General features: G+C 43.4%; 1 protein-coding gene across 2 annotated transcripts in view; it reads right to left on the bottom strand.

The window, feature by feature from the left end:
* The window catches only part of SUSD4 (sushi domain containing 4), a gene marked incomplete at both ends in the record, with an annotated part of 131387 nt that overhangs the window by 9897 nt on the left and 93593 nt on the right, over window positions 1–27897 (bottom strand). For both annotated transcript variants that reach the window (XM_080699518.1, XM_080699519.1), the window contains 2 exons: window positions 21873–22061; window positions 26157–26330. In XM_080699518.1, coding sequence (XP_080555644.1) covers window positions 21873–22061; window positions 26157–26330 — 363 coding nt within the window. The remainder of the gene's footprint in view (window positions 1–21872; window positions 22062–26156; window positions 26331–27897) is intronic.

Genomic DNA, 27897 nt, shown 5'->3' with positions numbered 1-27897 from the left:
ATAGGTCTGGGAGTATAGCCTGGAGGTAGAAAAGCCCCTGGGTTCCACCCCAAGTGCCCCCCCCATACAATCCCAAAGGAATATACTCTCACTCCACACAGTCTCACCACAATGGGGCTAAACTGAGTTTGCTAGCCTCCTCTCCGTCCTTTCCTAAGATGCAGACAAAGCTACAGAGAAGGGGATGGACACATTTCTCAAGGCAGGAGCCTTCAGCTCAGGGCAGACCTGGGGGTGGCATGAACAAAGTTCTTTCTGCAGTCTATCTTTTAAATACCTCTCACATCTTTAGAAATTATTAGCAATAATTATTGCTTTTATGAGGTTTATAGCCTAGACATGTGTGTGTGTGTGTGTGTGTGAGAGAGAGAGAGAGAGAGAGAGAGGGAGAGAGAGAGAGAGAGACAGACAGACAGACAGACAGACAGACAGACAGACTTGGGATTGAGCCCAGAGGTAATTCTGCCTCTTATTTACACCACTGGCCCTTTTTGGTTTTGTTTTGAAACAAAGTCTTACAAAGTTGCTAGCACTGGCTTTGAACCTGTGATCCTCCTTTCTCAGCCTCCCAAGTACTGGGATTACAGACATGTGCCACCATGCTCAGCTTGGCTTGAACATTTTTAGCCTGGACATTGAAGGCAGAATCCAAGTGAGGTTCTGCTGAGGTTCAGCCAGAAATAGGTAATAATTACTTTCCACCAGGTCAACGTTCTGCTCCTTGTTTGATGACGGAGCATTATGGCTCCTTCCAGAATAGCAGGAAATCTCCTGCTTGTACAAATGGCTGCACAGTGCACTTTTTAAAAGCATATTTAGTCTTTCATGGAATTTGATAGAAGCAAGATAGAAGGGGCTAGGGGACAAAGCATGAGGCTCAGGGGCTGAGACCCTCATCTGTCCTGTGTTAGTAAAGAATGGCCAGAGATGGGGCTGGGCAGGAGAGCTGAAGGCCTGCTATCAAACTCTGGTTCCCCTAGTAAGCCCTCTCTCTCCTTAATTTTTACTTATTCATTACTGGTGTATAGGAAAATAATAGGCATATATATATATATGTATATATATATGTATATATACACACACATATATATATTAAACTTTTACCCCACAATCATGATACAATCACTTATTAATCCTAGAAGTTTTTAAATAAATAAATTATTTAGATTTTCTGCATAAATTATCAATTATTGACAAAAACAGTTTTTTTTCTTTTTCTAATCTCTATATATTTAATTTCTTTTTCTTGACTTGTTGACTTTCAGTATAATGTTAAAAAGGAGTGGTGGAAGGAAATATTCTCGTCTTATTCCTTATTTTATTTTATTTCTTAATTTTAATTTTTTTTAGTGGAAAATTTTCTAGTTTCTCATCATTAAGTATGGTGTTAGCCATAGGTTTTTTGAAGATATTCTTTGTCAAGTTGGGGGCATTCACCTTTATTCTTATTGAGTTTTTAATCATGAATTGGTGCCAGGTTTTGTCAGATCCTTTTTCTGCATCTGTTGATATAATCATGCACCTTTTCTTTTTTTAGCCTATTGATTTGATGAATTATATTAATTCATTTTCAAATGCTGAACCAGCCTTGCATATCTGAATAAATCCTACTTGGTTATGGTGTATAATTTTTTATGCACTGTTGGATTTGATTTGCTAATATTTTATTGAGGATTTCTGCATCTATATTCATGAAAGATATTGATCTCTAGTTTCTTTAAATAATGTCTTTATTTGGTTTTGCTATCAGGGCACTGTGGCTTCATAGAATGCGTTAGGAAATACCCCCTCTGCTTCTACCTTCTCATTCAGTTTTCTTAACTATCAAATGGGAAAACTAATATCTATCCACTAGAGTTTCTGTGAGGATTGTCATCAGCTCATATTAGGTACTAATATTGCTGGATTATTTTCAGGGATGGGGATTTGTGTCCCCAGCCTGGCCACAGATGGAGCTTCTGTGGAGTTTGGGAAGAGGGAAGCATTTTGCTGGTTGCATGAAATTTCCCAAATTCTTCACACTCCCTGACTGGCCTAGGCACAGACCCTGCTGCTTCTCTGTCTCATAAGAGATGCAACCAAAGACTGATTCTTGCCCCATTCCCTGGCAAATACATGTTCCAATTAAGTGTTAGTTTGGAGAGTATTCTCCCAGCCAAATTCTCCCCATGAAAGGCCAACCAGCCAGAGGGACTTCAGTTCTAGGCTCCTTCCTGGAGCACACTGGCTCTGCAATCATTCCTATATGGAGATACCAAAGGACCTTCTAAATGCTGGCTCACTCTTAGGAGGCCTGGGAAGCTAATAAACATAGAGGGTTTGGGGATGTAGTACTGAGCTTCCTGCCTCACTTTTGGCAATCCTATCTAGCTTCTTCTGGAAGGTAGACTGCACCATTCTCTGGATAGACGGGACTTCCCTGTGACATGGCCACACTGCCTCCCTCTTCTCACAGGGAATTCAGAGCCACTTCCTCACACCAAATCATGGCTCCCATCTCTCTAGTCTCTTTCTTTTATTCTCTGCAGGTGACTCCCAATCTTTAGGCATACTCAACAACAGTGGGGGTGGATGGCTCAGAGGCCCCCAGGGCCAAGTAGGAAATGCTAATTAAAAGTATTGGAAACAGACATTCCGCTGTTCCCACAAGTCCAACTAGATGGGTTGGGGCATTTTCATTTGCTTACATGTAAATAAATTTCAAATGACTTTTCTCCTGTTCTATATTTTCCAAGCTCCTATCCTTACTGTCTATGCTCAGGAAAGGTCAACTACTTCTATTGCTATAAGTAAAATAAAGCTGGAAAGAAAGCCTGATGCATTTCTAAAAAAAAAGGATTATTCTATGATCTCTTCCTGTTTTGCATATCAGTGCTGAGAACCAACCCCTTTTTGCATAGAAAAGGAAGTCAATTATACATGGAGAGTCTACATTTTAAACTTTCTGGCTTCTTCATTCTCTTGTATAAGTACATCAATTACATTCTTTTACTCTTTTTTTTTTTTTTTTTTTGTACTAAGAATTGAGCCTAGGGGCATTTTACCACCAAGTTACACTAAGAGCTGGATTTTAATTTGAAACTTAGTCTTGCTAAGTTGCTGAGGCTGGTCTCAAACCTGTGATCTTCCTTCCTCAGCTTCTCAAGTACTCGGATTACAGGTATAAGCTACTATGTTTGGCTCTCTTTTACTCATTTTAACGTAGTTCATTTACTTGACAATTTTTTTTTTTTTTTAGGAACTGCCAAAACTGGGTTCTACTTGGTCCTTTTTCAGGTGATAAATAAAAAAAGAATATTTATGTGGCTGAGTAAGGTTTCAGCTCAATCTGATGAAGAAAAAACTCTCCCACACTCAGATTGAGATCAAACTCCCTGTATACACATTTCCCAAGGGGCTTGGCAGACACCTGGATCAAAAGGAGTCAGATGTTCTTTTATGCACAATAAGGTCCAGATGGTACTCTAGTACCCGCAAGGGAATAGATATCAAAGGTAAAAGAATGTAGAAATGAAAGGCCAGGTCTCCATGCTTCCTCTAAGATGGCCCATGTGAATAGCATGCTAGAGAAACCGAGGATCTCCTGATATAAGTGAAGGCTTGGACATGACCATGGCCCTGGAAAGGAAAGAGATGGGACAGCAAGTGTGGTGGATTAAAGGGGCCAGTGCCAGTGGGATCAAAGGAGAAGATAAAAGGACCAGTAAGAGAGAGGTTATAGGTGGAATGGTCTCAACAAGGAGAAGGCAGGTCATATGAAAACGTCCTAGGGGTCTCGGTCCCTCCATGTGGATAACGTAAAGGCCTTCACCTGAATCTCGGACTCCACCCGGAGGCTACAGATTGGATTATATTACTGTCAACTGGTGGTGCTGAAGCACTTGCAACAGGGAATCTGGATAGTCAGAGCCAGAAGAAAATACCCACCAGCTAAGCAACAAACTTATTTCAAGTGAAAGAACTCATGTTAACATCTGGCCAAAAATTTTCCACCATGGAAACCAATGGAAGACACAGAAAAGAGGCTCACAGTACTGGAGGGGGTTCAAGGATGTACTTTAACTGAGCTGTTTAGGGAAATACCCTAGGGAGATGACTTCTGGACTGAAACCAAGAACATCTCTGTTCCTGGTGGGCTCAGAGACCAGTACCTGTACATTAGCCATTAGCTATTGTACATTAGCCATTAGCTATTTGCTACAAAGTCTAAAACACAGTAAAAGAAAAATTAACTTGACCTTTGTTACAAGATCCATGTGTATGTTCAATTCCCATTTATTTAAGTGTAAACTGACTACAGTCAAGTCTCATAATTAAAATGGGATTGTATTATATCTTTGTGTCTTTATTTTTCCATATCCTATTTTTATTTTATATAAGTATTGGAGTGTATTAGAAAATACCACTACAGAGGTGTGAAGCACTGATTCTATCACAAATACATATGTGAATGGATGATGCATAAATACCAGAAAGGACCCTGTTAAGGGTCCTTAAGGGCAGCGCTAGAGGAAGACATGCTAGGCAAGGGGATGGTATATGGAAAAGTGAGTTGGAGGCACTGAAAGGGGGCCTGGATGGTGGCTGTGTGTAACCAGAGAGGGGAGGGCTGCATGGCACAAGGGCAGGGAGACAGATAAGGCAGCATGTGTGCACTCTATGGCCCCATGACAAGTTGGGGTTTTATCAGAAATATGAAGGAATACTTTGAAAAGGATCAGCATGTCTTGGAAAAGAAAAGCATGGTGGTACACGCTTGTAATCCCAGCATTCAGGAGGCTGAGACCAGAGGATCACGGTTCGCAGACAGCCTCAGCTACTTAGTGAGGCCCTTCGCAACTCAGTGAGACCCTGTTTCAAAATAAAGAACAGAAAATTGGGCAGGGGGTGTAGCTTGGAGGTCAAATGCCTCTGGGTTCCATCCCCAGACACCCCCCCCCCAACAACAACAACAACAAAAAATCAGTTCTGTCTGAACGGGCGACTGGAGAGTGAAGAGCAAGCATAGATTTGGGCCCTAGAAGGTAACTCTCATTACCTGAGAGATGATGGTTGGAAGGAGACTGATAGAATACACTTTAAAAGTCTAACTATGTTCCTACAGTAGAATTTGTTAGACTTATTTGGGGGCTACTGGAAGAAGAATCAAAGCTAACTCCCAGATTCCTGACTTGAGTTGATGGTGGTGCTATTTACCATGTTGGATGTTTACTTTGTGGGATGGGAGTGCTACTGAATTTGGCTTTGCACTGGTTAGGTTTTATCTGGAAGCCAGTGTCATTCAAGCACCAATCAGGCAGCTGGAGAAAATGTCTGGGATAAATTTAGAATTCAGGAGTCATAAGAATAGAGAGAATATTTACAGCCACCTAGGAGAGAGAGCAGATAGAAAAAAGAAAGTCCCAGTCTCAATGCTGAGACATTGGGTCCTCAGAGAGGAGACTGAGTTGAGTAAGAGGGAGTAGTTCATAGAAAGCTGATAAAAATGGGAGGAGAAGACTGACCATTGTACTTGGCCACATGGAAGTCACTGGTGACTCTGAAAAAAGCAAGGTCAGTAAAACGGTAGATGGGAAGCTATTTGGAGTGAATTAAAGAGTGAATGGGTAGAGGAAACTGTAAGTGGCTCTTTGAGAAGTCTCCTGCCCCAAGAGCTCTGAAATTGTTCATATGCTGTCAGGAGTGGTCCAACATGGAAGAAGAGACCAGTGATACAGGTGCAGGGGTTGGACAAGGGTAGTCACTGAGGAAGTGACAGGACTGTGATCACACAAAGGCGTGGAAAAGCTGGCCTTCGACCAACCTGGAGGGAGGGACACAGGCATGAGCAGATCCATGGCCAGGAGGGTAGGGAGATGAGTTGTTTTCCAAAGCCCCCATTTTCTAAATAAAGTATAATGAGCCATTGCTTAGCAATGGGGAGGGGAAACTTGGAACTAAGAACTGTATACTATAGTTCTTAATCCATCTATATCTTTCTCTATGTGCAAAAGAGGATTTATTTAAAAGTAGTCTATGTGCCTCATGAATATTCACACAACTTATTTTTTGGGGGCAAAAAATATTTCTGAGAACCTTCCTACAATAGTGGTCTACCATATGCACTTGCTATAAGGAATAACCAATGGATGTGTGTCTGTTCTATAAAACAACAAAGTATGCATTCTCCAGTCATTTGCTGCTGTGATTACAGGCAGCACTCATGTTCACTGCCACATTAGTGGTGCATGTGAAAAGTATTTTAATAATTCAAGTCAGTGACTCCTCAGCCCTGGCTGCATGTTGGAGTCACCTGGGGAGCTTTGCCTAATTGTTGAAGGCGAGGTCCCTAGCCTTGGAAATCTCCCTGGGTGATTATAATGGATAGCCAGAGTCTAGAAGCACTGTCTCTTGCAGTTGCAATAAAGATCTGAAGAAAGTCAAGCTCCCTTTATTCTCCACCTGTTGAGGATGGATGGCTTACAACATTCAGTGAAGCTGGTGTGCTGTGTGAATTATACTGCCAATAGTACCTGGCCTGGGTTTCCACCTTCCACCAGTCCCTTGCTGTATTTGAACTGCTATCCATTGACCATTGGTTTGGGGATCATCTAGGAGCTTGTTAGACATGCACAGGCTCTAGCTACATCCCAGACTACTGAATCAGAAGTTTCCTATTTACAAGATTCCAAGGCAATTCATATACACAGTGCAGATTGGGAAGGACTGTCCCAGACCACAAGGAAACTTTGAGGCTGAACTCCACCATGATGAGAAAGCTGGATCTTCATGCCAGAATTGTGACCTCAGCTGGCCTTGAAGAGCAGGGGAAGTGGAAAGAGAGCCAGTAATTGTGTGTATTGAAGGCAAGACATCCCTCAAGGCTACCACGTTGTCTACATGGCACAGAGGGAAACCAGAAGCATAGGGACTATTTCACTCTAACAGGTACAGACTTACTTAGCCTGTGCCTTTGGGAGCTCTGCTGGCTTCTGAGAGTCAAAGCTGCCATTGTGCCAGCTGTCCTCAGTCTGATCTAAGTTTGAGTAATGATTCCAGGAAGCTATACAAATTCTCCATGCTAAAATCATAGCTGTTTCCAAGGCTACATTTGAAACTTTGCTTTTAACTCAGGGAAAAATCAATAAATATTATACAGAACATTACATTTTCCATTTCTGTTTGGTTGTAACAATACAAAAGGCCAGTAAATGTGTCCACCAAAGGAAGCAAATAATCATGAGGCTGGGTATTCACTTGTATCCAGGCCGGATAGAACATGGTGTTTACCTGCTCAGAGATGTGCTGACAGGTCAAATTTAAGATCAATATTACCCAGCAGCCCTGAGGGAGGGGCTGTGATCTGTTTTCTCTCTCAGAAGCACCACATTAGGGTATCCCTGAAGAAATACAGAATGCATCTGATGACAACTCTGAAGCTGCAATGTAACACACACACACACACACACACACACACACACACACACACACACACACCTTCATATAAGAAATTGGAAGTGTGCTTGCTGTTGCAGCCACACAAGCCAGGGTGGCACACAGGTGAGGGAACAGGTGCAAGCCTGTGATTTACTCTGACAGCTTTGCAGCAGGGGAAGACTGGTACTGAAATCAAAAGCAGACACATGTTTCTGTGTTCTGATGAGACTGATATTTTCTCGCAATGACTGGAGCACCAGCTAAATTAACAACAGCCTAAACCACCACCAGGTGAGAACGGATCACAGGGCACCTGTGGGGTCAAGTGTTCTGAAGACCACAGACCTTTCTCAATCCCCTACAGCTAAAATTCCTAACACAATCAGAACCTCTTTGTTTCTTTAGGGGAGATAATCAGAGGCACAAGATTAAAAAATAGTGTTCCACAAGGTGAGCCGGAAAGTCCACAGTCAAGGGAGTATTTAGAGTCTGCATCTCTGCAATCAGCCAACCTGTCCACTCTCAGAGAGTTATGGTTTAGGTCTGGTATGTCACCCAAGGGCTCATGTGTTGAGAGTATGTCCCCCAGTGCAACAAGCCGTGGCTGGAGGGGGCAGGTCATTAGGTGTGGCCATGAGGATTATATCTATCCCAGGCTGCTTCAGGTTTCTCTCTTGGCTTTTGGCTGCCAGGAGCAGATGTGGCTTTCCTTCCTCTACCATACACTAAAGCCCTGCCACCAAACTGCTCTGCTGACATGTGCAGCTAACCACAGGCTGACCTCTGAAACCTCCTGTACCTCTAACATTGTTAGCCCTAAATAAACCTATCTTACTCTAAGTCATGCTTGTCTGGTATTGGGTCACAGCAACAAAAAAAGCTGATTAAAACAGAGTCGATGTTGGAGTTCAATGTTGCCAGTGAATCTGGTGTTTCTAACTTCCCATCCACAAAGCAGTTTCGCCTTCCACAAAAGTGGCACTCAGATAAACTAATGTAAGAGATTTTTGAAACTCAAGTTTTTCTCCTCTAATTATGTTTTTCTTAAGTTTTTGGTACTTTCTTGATCTTGCCTAATAGTGAATATTAGCAGATGAGGAGATGAATAATTTATTCATCAGTTAATAACTGTGGGAAGCCATTGGTCATGCTGTGTTCGTGGTGTGTGTGTGTGTGTGTGTGTGTGTGTGTGTGTGTGTGTGTGTGTGAGAGAGAGAGAGAGAGAGAGAGAGAGAGAGAGAGAGAGAACGTGTATGTGGGCGTGCACATGCTTTTGGGTATGGATTCTAGATTATACATAGACAAAAACATTTTTTGCTAACAAAAATGCTTCTAAGATGTACATGATAGAATTAATTTCATCAGTATTTCTTAGTAGTCTGCCAAAATAAAATGTATGCTATTCTGTGAAAAGATCACATTTTCTGACATCTAAACAACTTTGAGAAACATTGCCTTAAAAGGCATGGACAGTGGAAAGAGCAAGCTAGGAGAAAAGAAAAGGAGAAGACAGGATGGTGAGAAGAGACACTGAGAAGACAGAACTCAGTGGCTTAATGAGAGATCCCAGGAGCAGCTATACACATGGGGCCAAGGGCACTCTCCAGGTATGAACCTGGCAATTTACTTTCTTTTATTTTCATCCTGAGCTTTACTTTCCATCCTAAATGGAATGGAATGATGCCTACTTGCAGGGGTTTCATAAAAATCAGTAATAATTTCTATAAATCAACAAGCACAAGGTGTGTACTGTGAAAATAGATGCTCAATAAAAAGAGACAGTTACTATTTTTAGCTATATTATGAGCCAATGAGCTACAATGCAAGAAGTAATCACAACTATAATACTTAACAAGCACTTGCCATGAGGGCAACGTACCTGCCCATTACATTTAATCCTTGTAAGATCTTTGCAGAGCAGACACTGCTGTTGCCTCATTTGCACAGATAAGAAAACCAAAGCTCAGAAAGGTGAAGCAATTTGCACAAGGTCATCTAGCAAATAAATAGGAGTGGGATTGGACCTGATGGTGAATTGGAGGCTGACACTGAATCATTCGCTGCAGCGTCCCATCGAGCCTTGCAAAGGGGTTTTAGGTGTATGTAAAGGAAAGGAGTGTAGGGCTCCCAAGGGCCAGATTCAAGAGCCATGGTTTCCATATCTGCTAAGATATGTATTATGTGCAGTGGAGTTAGAATTTGCAGAAACCTTGAGGCTCATTAAAGATGGAAAACAGGGGAGCTGGAGGCACTCAATAGATGGAGAAGTGCCCCTGTTTGGCTCCGTAGGCATAGGTAAGGTGACATGAACTGGCCAGAGGAGTCCTTCCTCACGCTCTGGGGACAATCAGAAGTCACTCACAGTTAATACAAAGGGCCACAATGTCTTTAAAAATGTCATGCAATATGGCCTGGTAAGGTTCCTTACACATACTATTTTAGGCATGGTTGTCTATAGAATTCTTGGCTTCCCAGCTCCCTAGAAACTTTTCTCCCCAATGGAAAAAAAAAATCCGTCAGAGCAAGATATTTATGGTATAAAAATATAGACTGATATAGGCACAGCCGTTTCCTTGTGATAGAATGAGATAAGGCCTAGTTTTAAAATCTGAATTTCAACAAAAGTGGTTACAGTTTTTAAAACATCCAACCATTTTCCCAACTTCTTTACTGCCTGGACTGATTAAAGCTCTTCACAAATGGAAGAGACAGGGTTAGAAAATTCATTGGGTTCTCATCCATCAAAGACCAAGCTGGCCAGAATGTGAGCAAAGCCCTAGACTTTTTTCAGAAGCCAGTTTCCAGGAGAAAGATAAGATATGGGTGAAGTGCTGTTTTCTCTAAACACTTTAACTGGAGAGAAATCTGAGCCAAGTTTAGAGTCAGACATGATCTTCTGGCAGAAACAAAAACAAAACCAACAAAGAGTCCTCCTTCTATACAAAAATAGAAAATGATTGTGCACACAGGTGTGTGGCTACAGATTTTGTAAAAAAAAAAAATAACAAGATGCAGAGATGGACATGGGCAGGCACAGCTCTTCCACTTGTTACCACCCACGGTGTCTGGTTTCTCTAGGAGAAAAGAAAGGGAATTATGTCAATGGCTTATGAAAAAAAGTAGAAATGTGAGAGGTGTGGAGGAGAAGGGGGAAAAAAGGAAACGACTGCAAAAGCCTTGAAGTGACCAAAGAAATTTATCACCTTCTGTATGGCACCTGATTGCAAGAGGTTTTATTGCTATGAAACACAAGTCGGCCAACTTCCCAGAGAGGAAAGAGAAAATAAATCCTGCCTAGAAGCAGGGATAGAGAAGTTATCCAAGAGTTTAAAGACAAAATCTCCTACTTGCAGTGGTCACTTATTATCTAATCATAATGAAGTTACCCTGTGGCATAAGCAAGAGTCTCAGACCACTGGACATAGCTTTGCTGTTGCTTAGTTCTATGCTTCTTTCAGTAACCTGACCTTTTAAATGTTACAAAATAAGGCTATAAGCCGGGCTGGTGTAATCCCCGTGCTTGGGAGGCGAGGACAGGAGGATCATGCAGGTTCAAAGCCAGCCTTGCTGGCTTAAGAGACCCTGTTTCCAAATTTAAAAAAAAAAAGTATAAAATAGGTGTGGGAGTGTAGCCTGGAGGTAGAAGGGCTTCCAGGAACCCCAGTACCACATAAATAAATAAATAAATAAATAAATAAATAAATAAATAAAGTCAGGCTACAGCTCACATGTCTGGATTTTCTGAAACTTGGAAAGGACTATACAATTATTTTGATGAGAACCATGAAACCAGCAAGGAAGGCTTTCACTGCCCTAAACAGGATAGTCTTCCAGGCGGATGCAGGCCATGGAGAAGTGTGCACTCAGGTGAGATGCGGGCTTACATGGAGTTGGGTGTTAGCCTGCCAAGATCCCATTTCTTTTTTTTTTTTTCTTTTTTTTTGGTGGTACTGGGGTTCCTGGAAGCCCTCCTTCCTCCGGGCTACACTCCCAGACCTATTTTATATTTTTGAAACAGGGTCTCTTACGCCAGTACGGCTGGTTTCGAACCTGCGCGATCCTCCTGTCTCCGCCTCCCAAGCGCGGGGATTACAAGCATGCGCCACCACGCCCGGCCCGAGATCCCATTTCTGAGTGTGAGTGTGCAGAGGTTGGAAGGGTGGCTGGAGACTTCCTGTGGTGTCCTCTTCCACTCTTACTTTGGAGGAAGATGCTATTCAGTGAAACCCCTCTATTAGGGAGAATGTCACCTACTTTGTGCTTTATACCTCAAGTGTGATTGTGCTGAGGTTCAGCCAGAAATGAATAAGAATTTCTGTGACCCACTGACATGAGCATAGAGAAAACATTTCTGCTCATACACTGACCTGCACTTGTTTCAAACAGGGCTTCCATAGCTGATGTCACTAAAGTGAGATTGGGACAGCCCAAGAGTTCCTCTTTCCCATGCCCAGGGAACACACATTTGTCTTTAAAGAGAACGGGAGAGTCTTTTTGTTTTGGCGAATAATATCTGAAAATCCCATAAGACTTTGATGTAGGCTGGATTTCTCATTAGGGTTATAAATTAGCGATCTACCTACATACTTGCAGGCTGAGAATCTGAAGAAATATTGTAATTTTTATGTGGCCCTAAAAATCATTTCAATTCTCTGGTCTCTGGTTCCTGGGAAGGCAGAACTAAGGAAATGGTTTTCAGATTTTATACTGGCAAACTGTTCCTTCAAATAAAACTTGAGTGGGAATGTACTATGCTAATATGAAAAATAGAGCCACTGGGGCTGGGGGCAGCCTGGAATGAAGCTACATGGGTGATCAATGTATTCCCCAGGCTTCCCAGCCCAGAGGATAGCAGTCCCAAGCCATCTGGCAAGCAGCACACAGCCTTGTATAAATGGCTAACATGGTAAAGCAGAGGGAAGGGTGCAGCCTGGGGCAGGCAGATAAATCAGAAGCCCTCCTTCCACCTTCTATGAATAGAGGCCCCACAGCTCTGCGGTCAAAGAGGAGAGAAAAAAGCCACTCGCTGCTCTTTTCTCCATTTTCTGCTGATTCAATTTCCCAGCTGCTGGCAAGATCATGGGTGAGTCTGCAGGGAGCCTGAAGGGACAGGAGAGGCTAATGGAGACCATGCCCCCAGCCAGTTGGTCTACGCAGAAGGGTGGAGGCTGGGGGTTGGTACTAGGTGACCAGTTGGTCACTGTTATTATCACTACAGCTGAGGTGAGTATGCCTTGAATTCCTAATAAGCAGAAGCCCCACAGCACTCAGTACAGTTCTGAATGGCACCATTCCCTGGGAAAAAGGGCTGCAAAGAAGAAAGAAAAATAATTCCCACATTTTCCACCATTGTATGCTATGCAGCTTGGGGAAAAATCATATAGGCTATCTTCCTCCTTCCTCCAAACCTTCTGCATGCTAAAAATTCAGGTTATAGGGGGCATTAATGGATAAAGAAGTTGTACGTGATGGCTGAGCAAAGTATTCAGGTGGCTAGAGGCCAGTATCTCCAAGACAGGCAGCCAGTGCAGGAGAAAGAACCTGTCCTGGGGTCCCATTGGGGCTGCTTTTGAATCCTAATCTGCAGTTTACTCCCTAAGCCCAAGGGCTTTTACCTGGCCATTTTCTTTTCTATAAACAGAGAATCATTATACCCAGAATTGTCTTGAGGCTGAAAAACAGTCTCAAATAAACTGCCTGATACCAAACATCTACTCCCATCTATTCCTCTGCTCTCTCCCTAGAGAGGAGGGCTTATGGGATGATTGTATGAGTATGAGTGCAGGGACTGTGTTGGCTACCATCAAGGGAGAAGCACACCTGGCACCAGTCTTTCACTTTGCCACCTGCCTGCAGAGCCAGTGGAGGCCAAGGCAGCCTTGCTGGGAACAGTTCTGATAAATAGCAAATAATGCAGCTGCCAGGAAGGAGCTCTGGAGATCAACTTTTTCAACTCCTTCACCTTCCATCTGAGGAAAGAGCAGAGCTAGGGTTGGAACCTAGACCCAGTATCCAGCAGGTGCTCTGGGTCTAGAGGGCCAGAGGCATAGTGTCAGTAGAAGGCACAGGCTCAGGAGGCTCAAGGGCTGGCCTGCTGATGAGGGTCCTTGAGAAAGGCCGGAGCGCCCCGAACCTCAGTGCCCTCCTCTGCAGTTGGCATCAGATGTTCCTCATGGCTACGGCTAGGGTGGTGGATATCACTGACAAAGGCACCTGCAAAGTGCCTGGCAGCGGGGAGAAGCCAACAAATGTGGCATGGACCGAGGAAGTCTTAGTTAGACCATGCACCTGGGCTGGGGATGTGGAAGCAGTGGTGCTTGCTGTCTTAGAGTTGCTCACAGAGATTTCAGATTATTATTTTTCCCTGTTCAAAAATGCAAGTGAGAGAGGGAAAGGAGACAAATCTGGGAGAGCTGGGTGTGTGGCCTCGATGGGCACTCCGGCCCGAGGTCCTGCCCAAGCTGCTCATCTCCAGTGCTGACAACTCATCTCTACAAAGGTGGTACAGGGTATGGCAGGGATGTGGGGGCTGTGATGCCTCAGGCCTTCTACACCTGGACTCTATGAGCAGTATTTCAAAATCAGTGTCAAGGAATCACTGCTGTGATGTTTTTCTTTGTTCACATCCCTTCTTTTACTTAGAGTCTAAGGCAGAGTAGTTTCTGGTGAATGGAGCTGCAGGTCCGCCTGCAGCGTGTTTGGGTCACCTGTGGAGCGGGAGAAACCCCGAGCTTCCTGCGCCCTCCCGGTGAGAGGTGGCAAGAGGAGGACAGAAGTATTATCAAAGAGTCCCCGCCTCCAGCTTGGGGAAGTAACTTGTGGCAATGGACCCATCATGGACAATGATTCACAACCACCTTCTTGAGAACAACTCTAGACTCTTTTCAGTGCTTTCATTTCCATTTGAGATATGGGAACAACCTACCTGCCCTGGCCGCGCTGTCTTGACTGTACCTGCAGGTGTTACCCCTAGCCGCATGCCTCCCAGGGGCCTTCTCTCTGTTCTCCTAAGGCAGGCAGCGTCTCTCATCTGATGAGGCCCAGATTCTTGGTGGTGTCCTCCTGTTCCCTACCTAACCTGAGATTCATTTTGAAGTCCTAAGGCACTTCTGAGTGAAGTCAGGATTCCCAGAGGGAGAAATCATGGCAGGTACCTCTTGTGCCAGGCACTTCTTGTACCTGAACATGTTTTGACTCAGGAACAAAGTATACTGTAAAATGCAGCTCAGGAACTGGGAGTCCTCCACATCCAAGCTGGCTTTGAGTTTTGATCTCGAATTGGAATCTTTCAAGTTATTTCTCTTTTGGCCAAACAGGGTTCTTTGGTTTCTTATTTTTTCTTCCTTTTCTTATAAAAGGATGCAGACCTAAAAGGATCCCTTGGCAGCAGTAGGTTCTCAGGAAACCACACTGCGGCATTGTCTGTGCTTGGATCTGAGGCTGTGTGATTAAGCCTTCATCTCCTAACATGTGAGTGAAGATAAATGGGGATGGGGGAATCACTTAGTGTATTTTCAGTTTGAGAATTGTCAAATTTAAAAACAAAATGTTTTCTAAGTTCAGCTTCTAATGGGGTTAGCTTTGCTTGTTCCTGGAAGAAATGTGAGCCATGAGGTTGAGAAGTCCCTTGAAAATGTCAGCTTGGGGAAGCCACTGCCCAAATCATCACAAAGAAAGAATTAGGTACCTGTGGTTCTTGAAATGATGTATTCCCCTCTTTGGGAAAAGCAAATAAACAAGCACGGGGCCAGCCCACACTGAAAAGAGTGACTCACCAACAGGGTCCCCCATTCTTTCAACACCATGAAGTCTCTCTTTAGAGGACTTCCCTATGTCCCCAGAGTAGGTAACTATCTTTTACCACCAAAATTCCTGAATGCCTTAAAAAATAGGATATTCTGAACCTAGCTCCAACAGTGGGGAGAGTGAGAGTCCATGAACAACATAAACTATGAGATCCCTGGTGGGGCAGACACCTTGAATAATTAATCTTCTACTGTGTGCTCTTAATCCTGCAAAATTTTCAATATCTAGGCATAAAAAATATTAGCTGAATGAATATGTGGATTTCACAGGCATTTATTTAGAACAGTACATTGCATTGATTCTGATTTCTTTAATTCCAAAATTTAATCTCACAGAATCTAGGTCCTTCCTAGATTTTACCCCTTACCTTCCTTTAATTTCTAGAGATCTATTGAAAGAAGCACTTCTAGCTGAGGTATCTAAATCCTCTAACTTAAGTTGGGAAAACAAAAGAATCTTTAAGTGGCTGGCAGCTACAACTAAGGACTCCAAATTCCAAGGTTTTGTGCCAACCACCTGTTTCTCTGACCCTTGTCACCTGCCTCAAAGATGCACAGTCGTGTGATCTCTACTGTTCACCTGCCATTTGAGCAACCTGCTCACAGGAACTTCTCTAACTAGATACCCAGCACCTCTGAGCCACTTCTGGTCCATGTGAAAACCCTAATGTGAAGAGAATGTTCCAGATACCAAAGGCTTTTGAAAGGTTCTTCCTCCTGTAAAGAAAGAGCCCCTTTCTGTTGTGCATGGCCAGCATCCATTGTAGCCACAAACACTCAATGCCTGGGGGATTCTGGGAAGTTAGGGCTCCTTCCTCCTAGTCTCAGGTGTGCATGTGCCCTTCCCCGTACCATCTGCTGCATAGTTACATTTACTTGTGTTGTGTTCCCCAATATCCTTCACTTCCTTACTCTTCAAACCTTTGGTCTGCTGCCCTCCAGACTCTTAGGCCCACCGCCTAGGCCGATGAGCTGATGAGCTCTGCAGTTTCAAATATACAATCCTTCCATATGCATGAAGCTCAAGTGGAACCAGAAAATACTACTATTTGTTCTCCAGGGAAATAAGCAAAAGTCCTTGGGCAGAATTTTCACTTTGCAATCGTGATACCACCTTGCAGAACTGTCCTTCCACCCTTTCCAAAATGTAGACACTCTCACATGCCTCTTGATACAAGTAGCTGTGTGTGTACATGCACACCTCCTGGACCAATGCAGACCTCTAGATAATGGAATTTGTCTTCTTGTTTCTCTTGTTAAATTATAAACTCTGCAAAGTAAGGATTATTTCCTTTCCTTGCTTTGTTTTGCAATTTCCTAGTATCTAGCTCAGTGTTGCTCTGGGTCTAGAAGGTGTTCAAGAAACACTCCTGGCAAAGTAAACTGAGTTCTTAGCACTTAGAAAGGAAAAATTGTTCATGTTCACTAAGTTTTTTAAAAAAGAGATTTTGTGGATTCTGTGTGTGTGTGTGTGTGTGTGTGTGTGCGCGCGCGCGTGCGCGCGCGAACCTAGGAAAGAGACAGAAAAAGGCGAGAAACTCAGAGATGAAGAGGGCCTGGGAAGCAAAAGAATTAAGAGACCCAGATGAGAAGTCAGAGACCCGCAGAAATACAGGCCAATACACAAGGACCCACGGAGCCCTCCAGGTCCAAGAATATATATTCACCTACTTAAAAGTTTGTAGCCAACATGCTAGTTCAAGGCTTTGTTATTTTATTTTTTTTATTTTTTATTATTTTTTTATTTTTTATTTTTTTGGTGGTACTGGGCTTCCTGGAAGCCCTGCTACCTCTGGGCTACACTCCCAGACCTATTTTTACATTTTTATTTGGAAACAGGGTCTCTTAAGCCAGTGCGCGCAGCTGGCTTCGAACCTGCGCGATCCTCCTGTCTCTGCCTCCCAAGCGCGGGGATTACAAGTGTGCGCCACCATGCCCGGCAAGGTTTTGTTATTTTAAATGCTTCATCCCATGACAGCTATGAGGGCGCAAGTATAGTCCAGACTGTGTCCATTTTCAAAAAGAAAAGTGTAAGAGTGTAGGCCTCAAAATTCATGACCGTACCTAGGTCCTTAGACTTCTTACCATCTTTGGTGATACTGCTGAAGCCTTTCCTTCCAAATCATCAACTCCTCATGAAGGCAGGCCCCAGTAATTGGATTGTTTACATGTAAGGGTTACAGAGTCCTGCAAATGCTGGCTCTCTCTTTCACTAGGGAGAGGAGGCACCAAGTAGTAGAAATAGCCATGTACAGAGAACTAGAGGGTCTGGACAGTCATGCTGTCCTCTGAAGTGTCAGTGTCCTGATACAAAAGGAGACCAACCATCTCTGCCCAGCTCACTGGCTGAACTGAGGCTCCACTGTATCATGGGGACTAACAGGCACCGTGAGGCAGCAGCTATGGGAGCTGGCGGCCACCTGGTGGATAGCAGGGCCTCCTTCTGGACTCACTGTTCTCTGCAACTAGGATTTCTTGAGGAGGACAACCAGATTATTTGGATAAGTTCTTTCTACAGCATTAGTTCTTTATTTTTTTTTTGACTTTTTAAAAAAGTGACTATAAAAATATCAAATCATCCTCCCTGTTGGATTGCAAAGTAATCAGAACAAGCTAATTAGACACTATACCTTGGTGATTAAGATCAAGAGCTTTGAAGTGACAAAGATCCATACTGGAGTCCCAGTTTTTCCACATACTAGCCGCAGGACTTGGGACAAATTACCTAACCTTTAAGTCTGATTTGTGCATCAGCAAGATGCAGTTGATAGCAGTCAAAGGGTGTTATGAGGAGCAAATGAGACACTGCCTCAGATCCTTTGGTCAGGCCTGACACCTACGTAGTCAGCTCTGAAAATTAATGGTGACTATCTTTGTTGTACATTATTTTTCCCATGATCTGACTCATCTTACACAAACACAGCTAAGAATATACAAGTAATCAACACGGCCCCTGAACAACCATAATAGTGCCCCAATATGCATGCCCAAAGCCTGGACACTTTATTCAGAGAAAGCCTTGCCCAGATCCTCACTTATTTATGGTGACTTATATAACACTCTAAGGACATCAATAATGAAGAACATTTGATTGACCACTTACTAGGAGCCAGGTACCTCACTAAATATGTTGGATTTATTATTACACTGAATCCTCAATGTCCCACAAGGCAGGTCTGATCATCACCCCATCTTACAGATGAGGAAATGATGGCTGATAGAGGTGAAGCAACTTGTCCCTGGTGAAAGTGACTAAGCAGTAGACCCAGGATGTGAGAATGTCAGTCTGACATCAGCTAACACATCTAATCAATATACTGCATTGCCTCCACGATCAGCTTGGGAATCCCATCTCCGGGCTTACAGCAGGCTAGAAAAAGAGGTCGGGTGATGGGAGAGCTGCAGTGACATATGTCCTGACAGCGACAGGCCCACTGGTGTATTAGTGGCGGGAGAGGAAAGAGATAAGGATCCAATCTCTTTCTCATAGAGAAAGGCTTGCACGACGCCCACACACTCACTGCAGGGGTCAGAACGCCCTAATACACTTAAAAGCCTTAACAGCATCATAATTTCATAGCACAGCACAATCATTCCCACTATGCCATCCAGGAAAATCAAATCCTGCAAACTGTGTCATTAGAAAGGCAGTAAGATGAGGGGATGATATATTAAAGGGGGAGATGCCCTTGAGACAGTTAATCTATGTTGAATACCCTGCAATAATATTATGTAAGTGAGGCACTGATGTTTAAAAACATTACATACAAGTAAAGAAAGACTTAAAGAAATTCCAGTACCTAGGCATAACTTGGTAACTTTCTCATGAATCGTTGCCTCTTATTTTAACCAACTGTTCATGGCTTTTGTTTTTAGAGACAGGGTCTCTGTTTCCCTGGCTGGTCTCTAACTCTGGACTCAAGGGATCCTCCTGCCTCAACCTTTCAAGTAGCTGGGACTATATGTGTACACCACCATGCCCAGCTCATTGCTTACTTTAGTCCAGTTTTTCTCTAATATTTTTGTGGTTTTTTTGTGGGTCTGGGGATGGAACCTAGGAGCATTCGACCTCCGAGCCACATCCCCTGCCCTAATTTTTTTATTCTTTATTTTGGAACCGGGTCTCACTGAGTTGCAGAGGTCTCACTAAGTAGCTGAGGCTGTCCGCAAACCGCAATCCTCCGGTCTCAGCTTCCTGAATGCTGGAATTACAAGCGTGCACCACCACGCCCAGTTGTTGCTGTTTTTCTCTAATATTAAGAAAAGCAACCATTCAGTCCACTATGTATCTGTCAGCTTAGAATCATGGCTTTTGTACCTTTAGCCTGTTTTGCATTTAAAAGGGCTTACAGACTAAGTCCACCACATAATAGAAGGGGGCATGTATTAAAAAGAAAGATGTAAATATTATGTAGAAACAACAACAGCAGCTGAGGGCAAAGGCATTAAAGTGGCCATCCTGGCCCAGGCAGTGTCAGCCTGGGTTTTCAGCATCCTTCCTGCATCAGAGCTGAGGCTGGCAGCAACAGCAAGACATGTGCTAAGCAAATTTGTTTCCATCCAGAAGCAGCTCACAGCTCCCTGTTTATAACCTTAGATGGCCTCCTCTTGAAGTTAGATTTGGTTTTATGTCTATCCATATCATATTCTCTAGGTTCCATAAAAACTGTTTCTCAAGGTCCCAAATGAAGCTTGTCAAAAACTGCTTGAAAATGCATTTAAACAAAATTTGAAGAGATTTTACAATGGGAATTTCAAATGGATAAAATCAAACAATATCCTTAAACTAACCATCTGAGCAGGGAAAAACCCCAGAACCTTGGGGAACTTTCTTCATAGTCCATGCCCACGTTGGCCAACCTGCAGGGTCCAGACAATGGGCAGGCTATTCCAGTGGAAACAAAGGGGAAGGCCTTGTCCCTAGAGGGTAGGATGGCAGATTTAGCAAACAGAAGTCCAAGAGATACTTGAATTTCAAATAAGCAAAGCACTTTTTTTCTAACCAGAAGTATCCATGCAATATTTAGGATGTGCTACTATTAAAAAATATTTATTATTTATCTGAAATTCAAATTTAACTGGGTATCCTGCATTTTATTTATTCTTTTTTATGGGTCTGGGGATGGAACTGGGGTCATTCGACCTCGAAGCTACACACTCTTCCCTTTTTTAATAATTCTTTTTATTTTGAAACAGGGTCTCACTAAGTTGCGGAGGGCCTCACTAAGTAGCTGAGGTTGTCTGCGAACCACGGTTTTTAGGTCTCAGCCTCCGGAATGCTGTGATTACAAGCGTGTGCCACCATACCCAGCTGGGTATCCTGCATTTGATCAAACACTTCTATCCTTGGCTTTAGTCCCCTAGATTTGAGAAAGAGGGGCAAGTGGGGCTTCTAATGACTAGCCTAAAATATGCTAGGGCTCCAGCTAGCCCCACCCCAAGTACAACTTTTCCTTTAGAAATAAGCACCGTCTCTGATTCTTCTGAGCATCACCCTCCACAGCACTTTTCAGACCTTGACCTTTTCCCTCGAACACCATGCTGCAGAGCTGCTATAAACTTGTAAAAACTGGTTTGCATCCACATTCTATTATTTCTTTTGTTTCATATTTTGTTTCTTTCCCAAGCAAGATTGGAAATAGGAGCTGGATGAGGTGGTGCACACCTGTAACCCTAGTACCTGGGAGGCTGAGACAGGAAGATCACAAGTTCAAGGACAGCCTCAGCAATTTAGCAAGGCCCTCATAAATTTAGTGAGACCTTGTTTTAAACTAAAAAAAAAAAAATAGGGCTACGGGTTTATCTCAGAGGTAGAACATCTCTGGGTTCAATCCTCAACACCTCAAAAATGAAAAAAAAAAAGAAAATAGATTTGGAGGGGTTCTTAGAGATTTCCTTTTCTTTTTTCTCTTCCCATAGAGACCCCCTCTTACCTATACTTATTCAGATACTGAGAACCACATCAGGCATAATTTCAGGATGTGTGTAAAAATGAGGGCTGAACTGGCACGGTCAATTGCCTCGCTGAAGATTTTATGAACTGCACCCCCAGGACACTGCCTGGATTCTGGCAATGGATGTCCCATCCCCTTCACTGTCTCATACCTCTGAGTAGTGGTCTTTAGTGATCTGCACTCCGTGATTATTTAGATTCAATAGAAATGGGGAAGAAAGAGCTCCTGCTTTCAGGCTTCCAAGGACAAGCTTGCTACAAAGCATTACAGCGGAGCTATGAGATGCACGGAAATGTGGAAGAAACATGGACACAATGATGAAACAAGGAGTGAGAGCGATGATGCCACATGCAGTATGTTTTCATTTGGGGCAGAGAAAATTAATTTTTTGAAGACATTTCATTTAACTTTGCAATATTTTGCAGTTTAACCTTTGATGCTCACAACTCGTTCTTTTATCCTCTCTCCTCCCCTCTAAGTCTAAGGATGGGGGAAATCTAACAAAGATGGATGCGCGTTTGACATCTAGCTGTAAGTATAGCTTTGTGGCAAGTGATCTCTGCTCCGGAAGGAGGCAATCAAAGCGTACTCAGGGGACAAAAGTTTATGCTGGCCATAATTCGCAGTTCTTCACTTCCTACCAAAGCATCCCCTTTTATCATCCAAAATACACTTCCAAAAGACTAAAATGTGTTACCTTCCAGAGCAAGGCACCGGGGTGGGCTGGACGACCAGATAAGGTTGTGCAAACACTCAAGATACTCAGACCCCTCGAGTTTAAATCCAGGAAAACAGCGGTAGGCAATCACCGTCCCCACTGGGAAGGAAGTCTGGAACTCAGAGATGTTCACATAGCCATTAGAAGAGGCCAGAGGTCTCAGGCAGCCTGCGAAATGTGATAGAACAAAGGACAGATTTCACTTGGTCATCTTTGTACATTCAAACAGAATACTGGGGGAAATGAACTCTGAAGAAGTAAGTACCTTGGTTTTCAATGCAGACTCCTTAATTTAACTAGTTCTATATATAAGGCAGACACTTGCTTGTGTATTTGCAAGTGACATCAAAAGGGTCAGATAAGTACTTAGGAGGGAGGGGGTTGGTGGTGAGTGTGTGATGTGGACTGGTACACCCCTAGCCAGGTGGTTTTGGCCCTAACTGCACATTAACATCACCTGAAGGGCTTTTTTAAAATGCTAGTGCCCAGGCCCTATGCCCTGGGCCTGGGGGTCACTGTCTTTTTAGGGGAGCTCCCAAGTCATCCTAGTGTGCTGTCAGTGTTGAGAACCACTTGGATTCCCTTAGGAAAGAGATGCTGCAATGTTTCCGTGGTGGAGGTGGTGGGTTTGGGAGGGTTATGCTCCAAACTGGATCCCAGGGTAGTAGACTATGGATTTGAAACCTGAGCCAATACCATTACACTTTTGAAAATTCAGTTGTATTTTACATGAAATAGATGAAGAATCCTGAAGCGCTGTGGTTCTCAAACTTGAGAATAACCCCAAGGGCTTGGTGAACAGAGGCTGCTGAGCCCACCTCAGGGCTTCCGTCTCCCAGTCTCCAGGGGACCTGAGGATTTGCACTGCAATGCCCCAAGTGCAGTTTTGCTGAAGTCTGGAAAGCATATTTAGGGAAGCACCACTGGACAGTGAGCTGTGCATCCAACACAGGATTCTGTGTGCTCTCAAGGCATATGGGACCTGGATCCCACATTTCTACTTCTGTAAAGCACTAGATGCCTTTGGTCTTGAAGGCTGTTCAGCCCAGGAGAACATTCCATGGGCCACAGAATTCTGTAGTGTGCAGCACCCACTGTGATCATGGAATTTTTTATTAACTTCGGTAATTTCACTGGAGGGAACAATGGCCCTGCAGAGCTGGTGTTCTTCCAGGTGAGAACTAATTGCATGTGGAGTCAGTAACATATAAGAAAACACCTACTTTCCCTTCTAGTCCCCAGACGCAGGTTGTAGGCAGTACATGCAGGATGGCAGATGATTGAACCCTGTCCTGAAGCTGACTTTGTAAGATACTATAGGTGTCTGAAAGGAAGCTCTCAGCAAACTGCTCCTGTGGACACCCAGGTCTATGGGACCTGTGCATCAGAGAGAGTGGTGGTAGGTGGGACAAGTGAGGCATGGGGGGTGCAGAATTTAAGGAAGCAATAACACTAGGGGTGGTGAAGTATGGACTGTGTACTGCCATGTACTGGGGCCACCGAGCTCTGCATTTCCAGGAGACCCCCAAAGGTGGCAGAGCTCAGCCATGATACTCTCATGGCCTTAGATACTCTCATGGCCTTAGATTTTTAAAATATAATATAATAATAAAAACTAACAACATTCATGGCAAAAGTGAAGTGTGAGTGGTGGAGGGGATCAGAAATAAACAGAATTAATAATTAACAAAAAAGATGAACACTTAACATAAACACACGAATGCATCAGAACCATTATGCACAGCTCAAATGAGTTGGCACAAGTGTTTGTGCCAGGTCCTTCTCCTAGGAAGGGGCTGCTGTTCTGCACTAGCCACATGAATATACTGGTTTCTCTCAAAAAAAATGCTAACTGTGACACAACAAGAGCTGGAGGCATAAAGATACTGCCTTCTAAAACATAAACTTCCCACCAAAAATGTTCTTCAAGCAGCTTCTGCCCACCCCCAGAGGAGGTGGTGGGTATAATCCATGCAGTCAGTCAGAGTTGAAAGGAAAAGATAGGCTCGTTCTTGGTTGGAGGCAAGCTATCCTAAATGCAGTAGAAAGCTGGCTTCAACTCAGTAGTTCAATGTATTTCCATTTGCACTTGTAGATAATAGAGAGAAGCCTCCTCAGGCGTATAGGCCCCTGGATCTATAGGTGCAAATAAAAGTTACAGAATGAAATGTCACTCCAAGGGCCAATTATATTCCCAGGGGGCATAGAGAGGTGTCAGGTTGTCTAAGGCAACTTTAATTCTTCATCCCCTGGGCAGTGCCAGGTAGGCGTCTGGGAGGAAACTGGTACAACAGCAGCTCAAGCTGGTGGGATCCCTTCTGCCTAAGTAAGAAAGGACAGGGCAGAGTGGGGACCAAGACACAGGATAGGGTGCCTCTACTATGCATAGAGGGCTCTGAGGAGGAATGAAAGTGGGGCTACAGTATATGTCGTCATTTGAAGAGACACAGCTCTCAAGAGCAGCCTGCCAAGGGCAGGGGGATAGTTCAGGGGTAAAGCACTCGTCTGGCATGTACAAGGCCCTGGGTTCAATCCTTAGCACCACCAAATTAAAAATTTAAAGGAAGCCGGACGTGGTGGCACATGCTTGTAATCCCCACGCTTGGGAGGCAGAGACAGGAGGATCGCACAGGTTCAAGAGACCCTGTTTCCAAATAAAAATATAAAATAAGTCTGGGAGTGTATCCCGGAGGTAGAAGGGCTTCCAGGAACCCCAGTACCACCAAAAACAAACAAAAAAATGTAAAGGAGTAGCCAGTAAGCCAGCTCTGTTGTTGCAGACCTAAAAATCATGTCTCAACTGGGATCCAGGTAAGTGGGTGCAGGAGCAGGGAATCTGAGCAGCAAAAAAGAAAGCATGTATCTGAGAACCTCAAGATGATAGCCTAAGAAGTAAACCAGCAAGGATGTGTTTTTAAAAATCACCAGGGAAAGAGAACTGCTGAGGAGGCCCCTGGGGCTTAAGTGGTACAAAAAGGATGAATGAAAAGAGTGAGACTTAAAAAAAAAAAAAAGGAGGGTAGCCTCAGCCTGAGGTGATTTTCTTCTCCATGGCTCTGACCATCCTAGAGCCCTGGAACCAATCAGTGGATAATAATGTTTATTTGAATAAGCAGCTCAAACCAGGAGCCAGCCACTTGTTTTGTAGCCAATCTCTGAACATGTAAATAAGTCACAAGTCTCTTTTAGAAAAGTAATTTAGGACAGGCCGGTGGCACCAGCAGTGTCTGGGGGGGAAAGGCAGGGAGTGAGATGGCTGGGCTGTCTCTGTCCTAATTCTAAAAGCTTTCTTCCTTCGTGGGGTCAGGGCTCTTAAGATCCAGAGTAAGGAAACAATTTATTTCTGATGATGGGACACACAAAGCAATATCAGAGCCTGCCAGTTGTGATTTCCAGGCACAAAGTTAACATTCATTTCAACTTTAACATGCCAGTGCTTTTGGAGCAAATGAGATGACTCTCCTTCTCCCTCGAATTATGAATTATGTATTGGCTTCTTGGTCCTTTAGTCCAAGTCACGTCAAAAAATAAAATCAGAATTAATGTGAACTCAAGGGCTTATTTTCAAAAAGAGGGCCCTCTATGTTGTTCCAAGCAAATTTTAAAAATATGAGAAGATAAATATTCACCATGTGATTTGGATGAAATTTGAATTTGATTATTTTTCTGCTCTTCATGTATTATATTATATAGTATTCAGAGATATATTATATAGTATTCAGAGAAAATAGCCTCTGTAAAATGGACTTTAACTATATTCTTATACTACTGAAATAAGCATAAATACCCTGTTATTTTCATTAAATATATGCTAGTTCATCATTGTGTTCATAGCCTAGTTATGCGTCTCCTAATTCCTCTCTTCCTCCCCTCTCTTTTTCTTTCTTTCTTTTTCCTGGCAGTGCTAGGTATGGAATCCAGGGCCTTACACATACTAAGCAAGTGCTATGCCACTAGCTAAAGCCCAAGCCCCACATCTCCTAATTCTTAAACCACTTTCAATTTTCTAGATTAAGGAACCATCCAACATTCTAAATAACAAGCAGTTTCCTGTTTATACTTTAAAACTGGGTTGTGGACCTGCACCACTAGGAGTGAAGGTGGAGGTCCTGAGAACAGAGCCCCGGCTGTCACAGTGAGGATACAGTGGGATTCATAGTGGGTAGATGACTTTGTGATCTCTATCACTCTATGAGAAAACACATACTGCCGACAAAGAGTTGGAGAAAAGAGCAGTTGACAATGATGACTTCTGGCCCCTACCTTGACAAATGGGCAAGTTATCCCATGTTCCGTCATCGCGACATAATGAAACCAGATTGTATAGGTCAGGGTAACGGATCTTGAATCCTTCATGACAGGTGATGATTAACTTATCTCCATGCCTATATGTCTTGTTATGAATCTCAGCATCTTCAATTTGAGGGATACGGCAATCTGCAATTTTGTAAAAGGTACATGTTACTTTTGGAATTTAAAATGGTCAGTGGCATCACAAGAAAATTCTTATTTTCAGAACTGGTCTCAACCCATACAACAATTGGCTACATAGTACCTTTTGGTCACCAGGCTCAGGTGCCAACAATAAGCACATGGCCTGCTTCACAGGAGGCACAAGAAAAGATGGCTCAGAAAAAGGGACCAGCCAAAAAAGGAACTTCATTTCCTGTGTGGGACACTTTACCCTATACAATTGATCTGATTAACATTTTCAGAGATAAATGAAGAAAGACAAGGGTTGGGGGGCTCACCAGCACCTTCTATCTGGCTACATACTTCACTGTGTTTATGGTGACCACATCACACAATGCTAACTGTTGGGTCCATTCCTGCGGCTGCCTAGTTATGCCACCTCCTCAGCTGAATCCGCTGAGAAAACACAGTGTGCAGGGTGGCATGGGGTTGAGCTGTGGCCGCCTTTGCCATTAGTATTTACTATCCTCCTTGTTTGCTTTTAGAATGATAATGAACGGAGCTGCTTATACTCTTGCCAATCTTACAAAGACTCAGAGCAAGCAGCTGTGCGGCCTCCTAAAAATGGAGCCAAGCACAGTGTAGTGTGCAGGAGGAAAGCCAGGCAAGATGGGGGTCAGGAGGCAGCCAAGGAGGAGCAAGGCACCCATGCAGCAGAAGGATGAAAAGATAACATCAAATGAGTGAATGACAGCTAGCTACTTCTAGCTATACTTGCTTCCAGCTTACCAGGCAGGCCCTTCTGCTCCTCAGGACGAAGTAGGACCCTGCTACTCCTTCCCCTACCTATCCTAAGCACTGCCCAACTAATCCCATTTGGATGACTATGTGTCTCTCTTCATCTTTTATGGGCACGTCTCTGTTTAATGTTTCTGGCTTTATGCATGTCTCTTTGCAGTACTGGGGATGGGAACCAAGGCCTTGGGCATGCCAGGCAAGCGCTCCACCACTGAATCACACTGCCAGCCCTGTAGATGTTTCTGATTTTAGAGGTATATATGCTGGTAAGTATGACCTATAGATGGGTTATGTTCTACATTTATTGGAACTTAACTTTATTTGAAACAAGGCAAAATCTAAAGACAGTACTTTGCTGTGCTGAAGCATTTTAACTGGAAAGAAATTAAAGTCAGAATACTATACTAATACGTGCATGCCCAGACTTATAGCAGCATAATTCACAACAGCCAATTATGAAATCAACCTAGGTGTCCATCAACAGATGAATGTATAAAGAAAATGTATATATACACATAATGGAATTTTACTCAGCCATAAAGGAGAACAGAACTATCTCATTTGCAGAAAAATAAATTGAACTGGTGAACAATCATGTTAAGCGAGATAAGCCTGACTCAGGAAATCAAGGGCTGCATGCTTTTTCTCATATCTGGAAGGAAAGAAAAGGGAACTCATGAAAATAGGGGATCAGCAGAACAGTGGACGAGGGTCAGAGAAGAAAAGTGGGGAGGGAAAGGAAAGGTGTGGGGAGAAGAAAGACCTCACAATGTTATGTGCATGGATGAATGTA

The sequence above is a fragment of the Muscardinus avellanarius genome (genome assembly GCF_963383645.1).
Source record: "Muscardinus avellanarius genome assembly, chromosome: 7".
NCBI lineage: Eukaryota > Metazoa > Chordata > Mammalia > Rodentia > Gliridae > Muscardinus > Muscardinus avellanarius.
The sequence above is the reverse complement of the archived record's forward strand: the minus strand, read 5'-3'. Positions and strand labels throughout refer to the sequence as shown.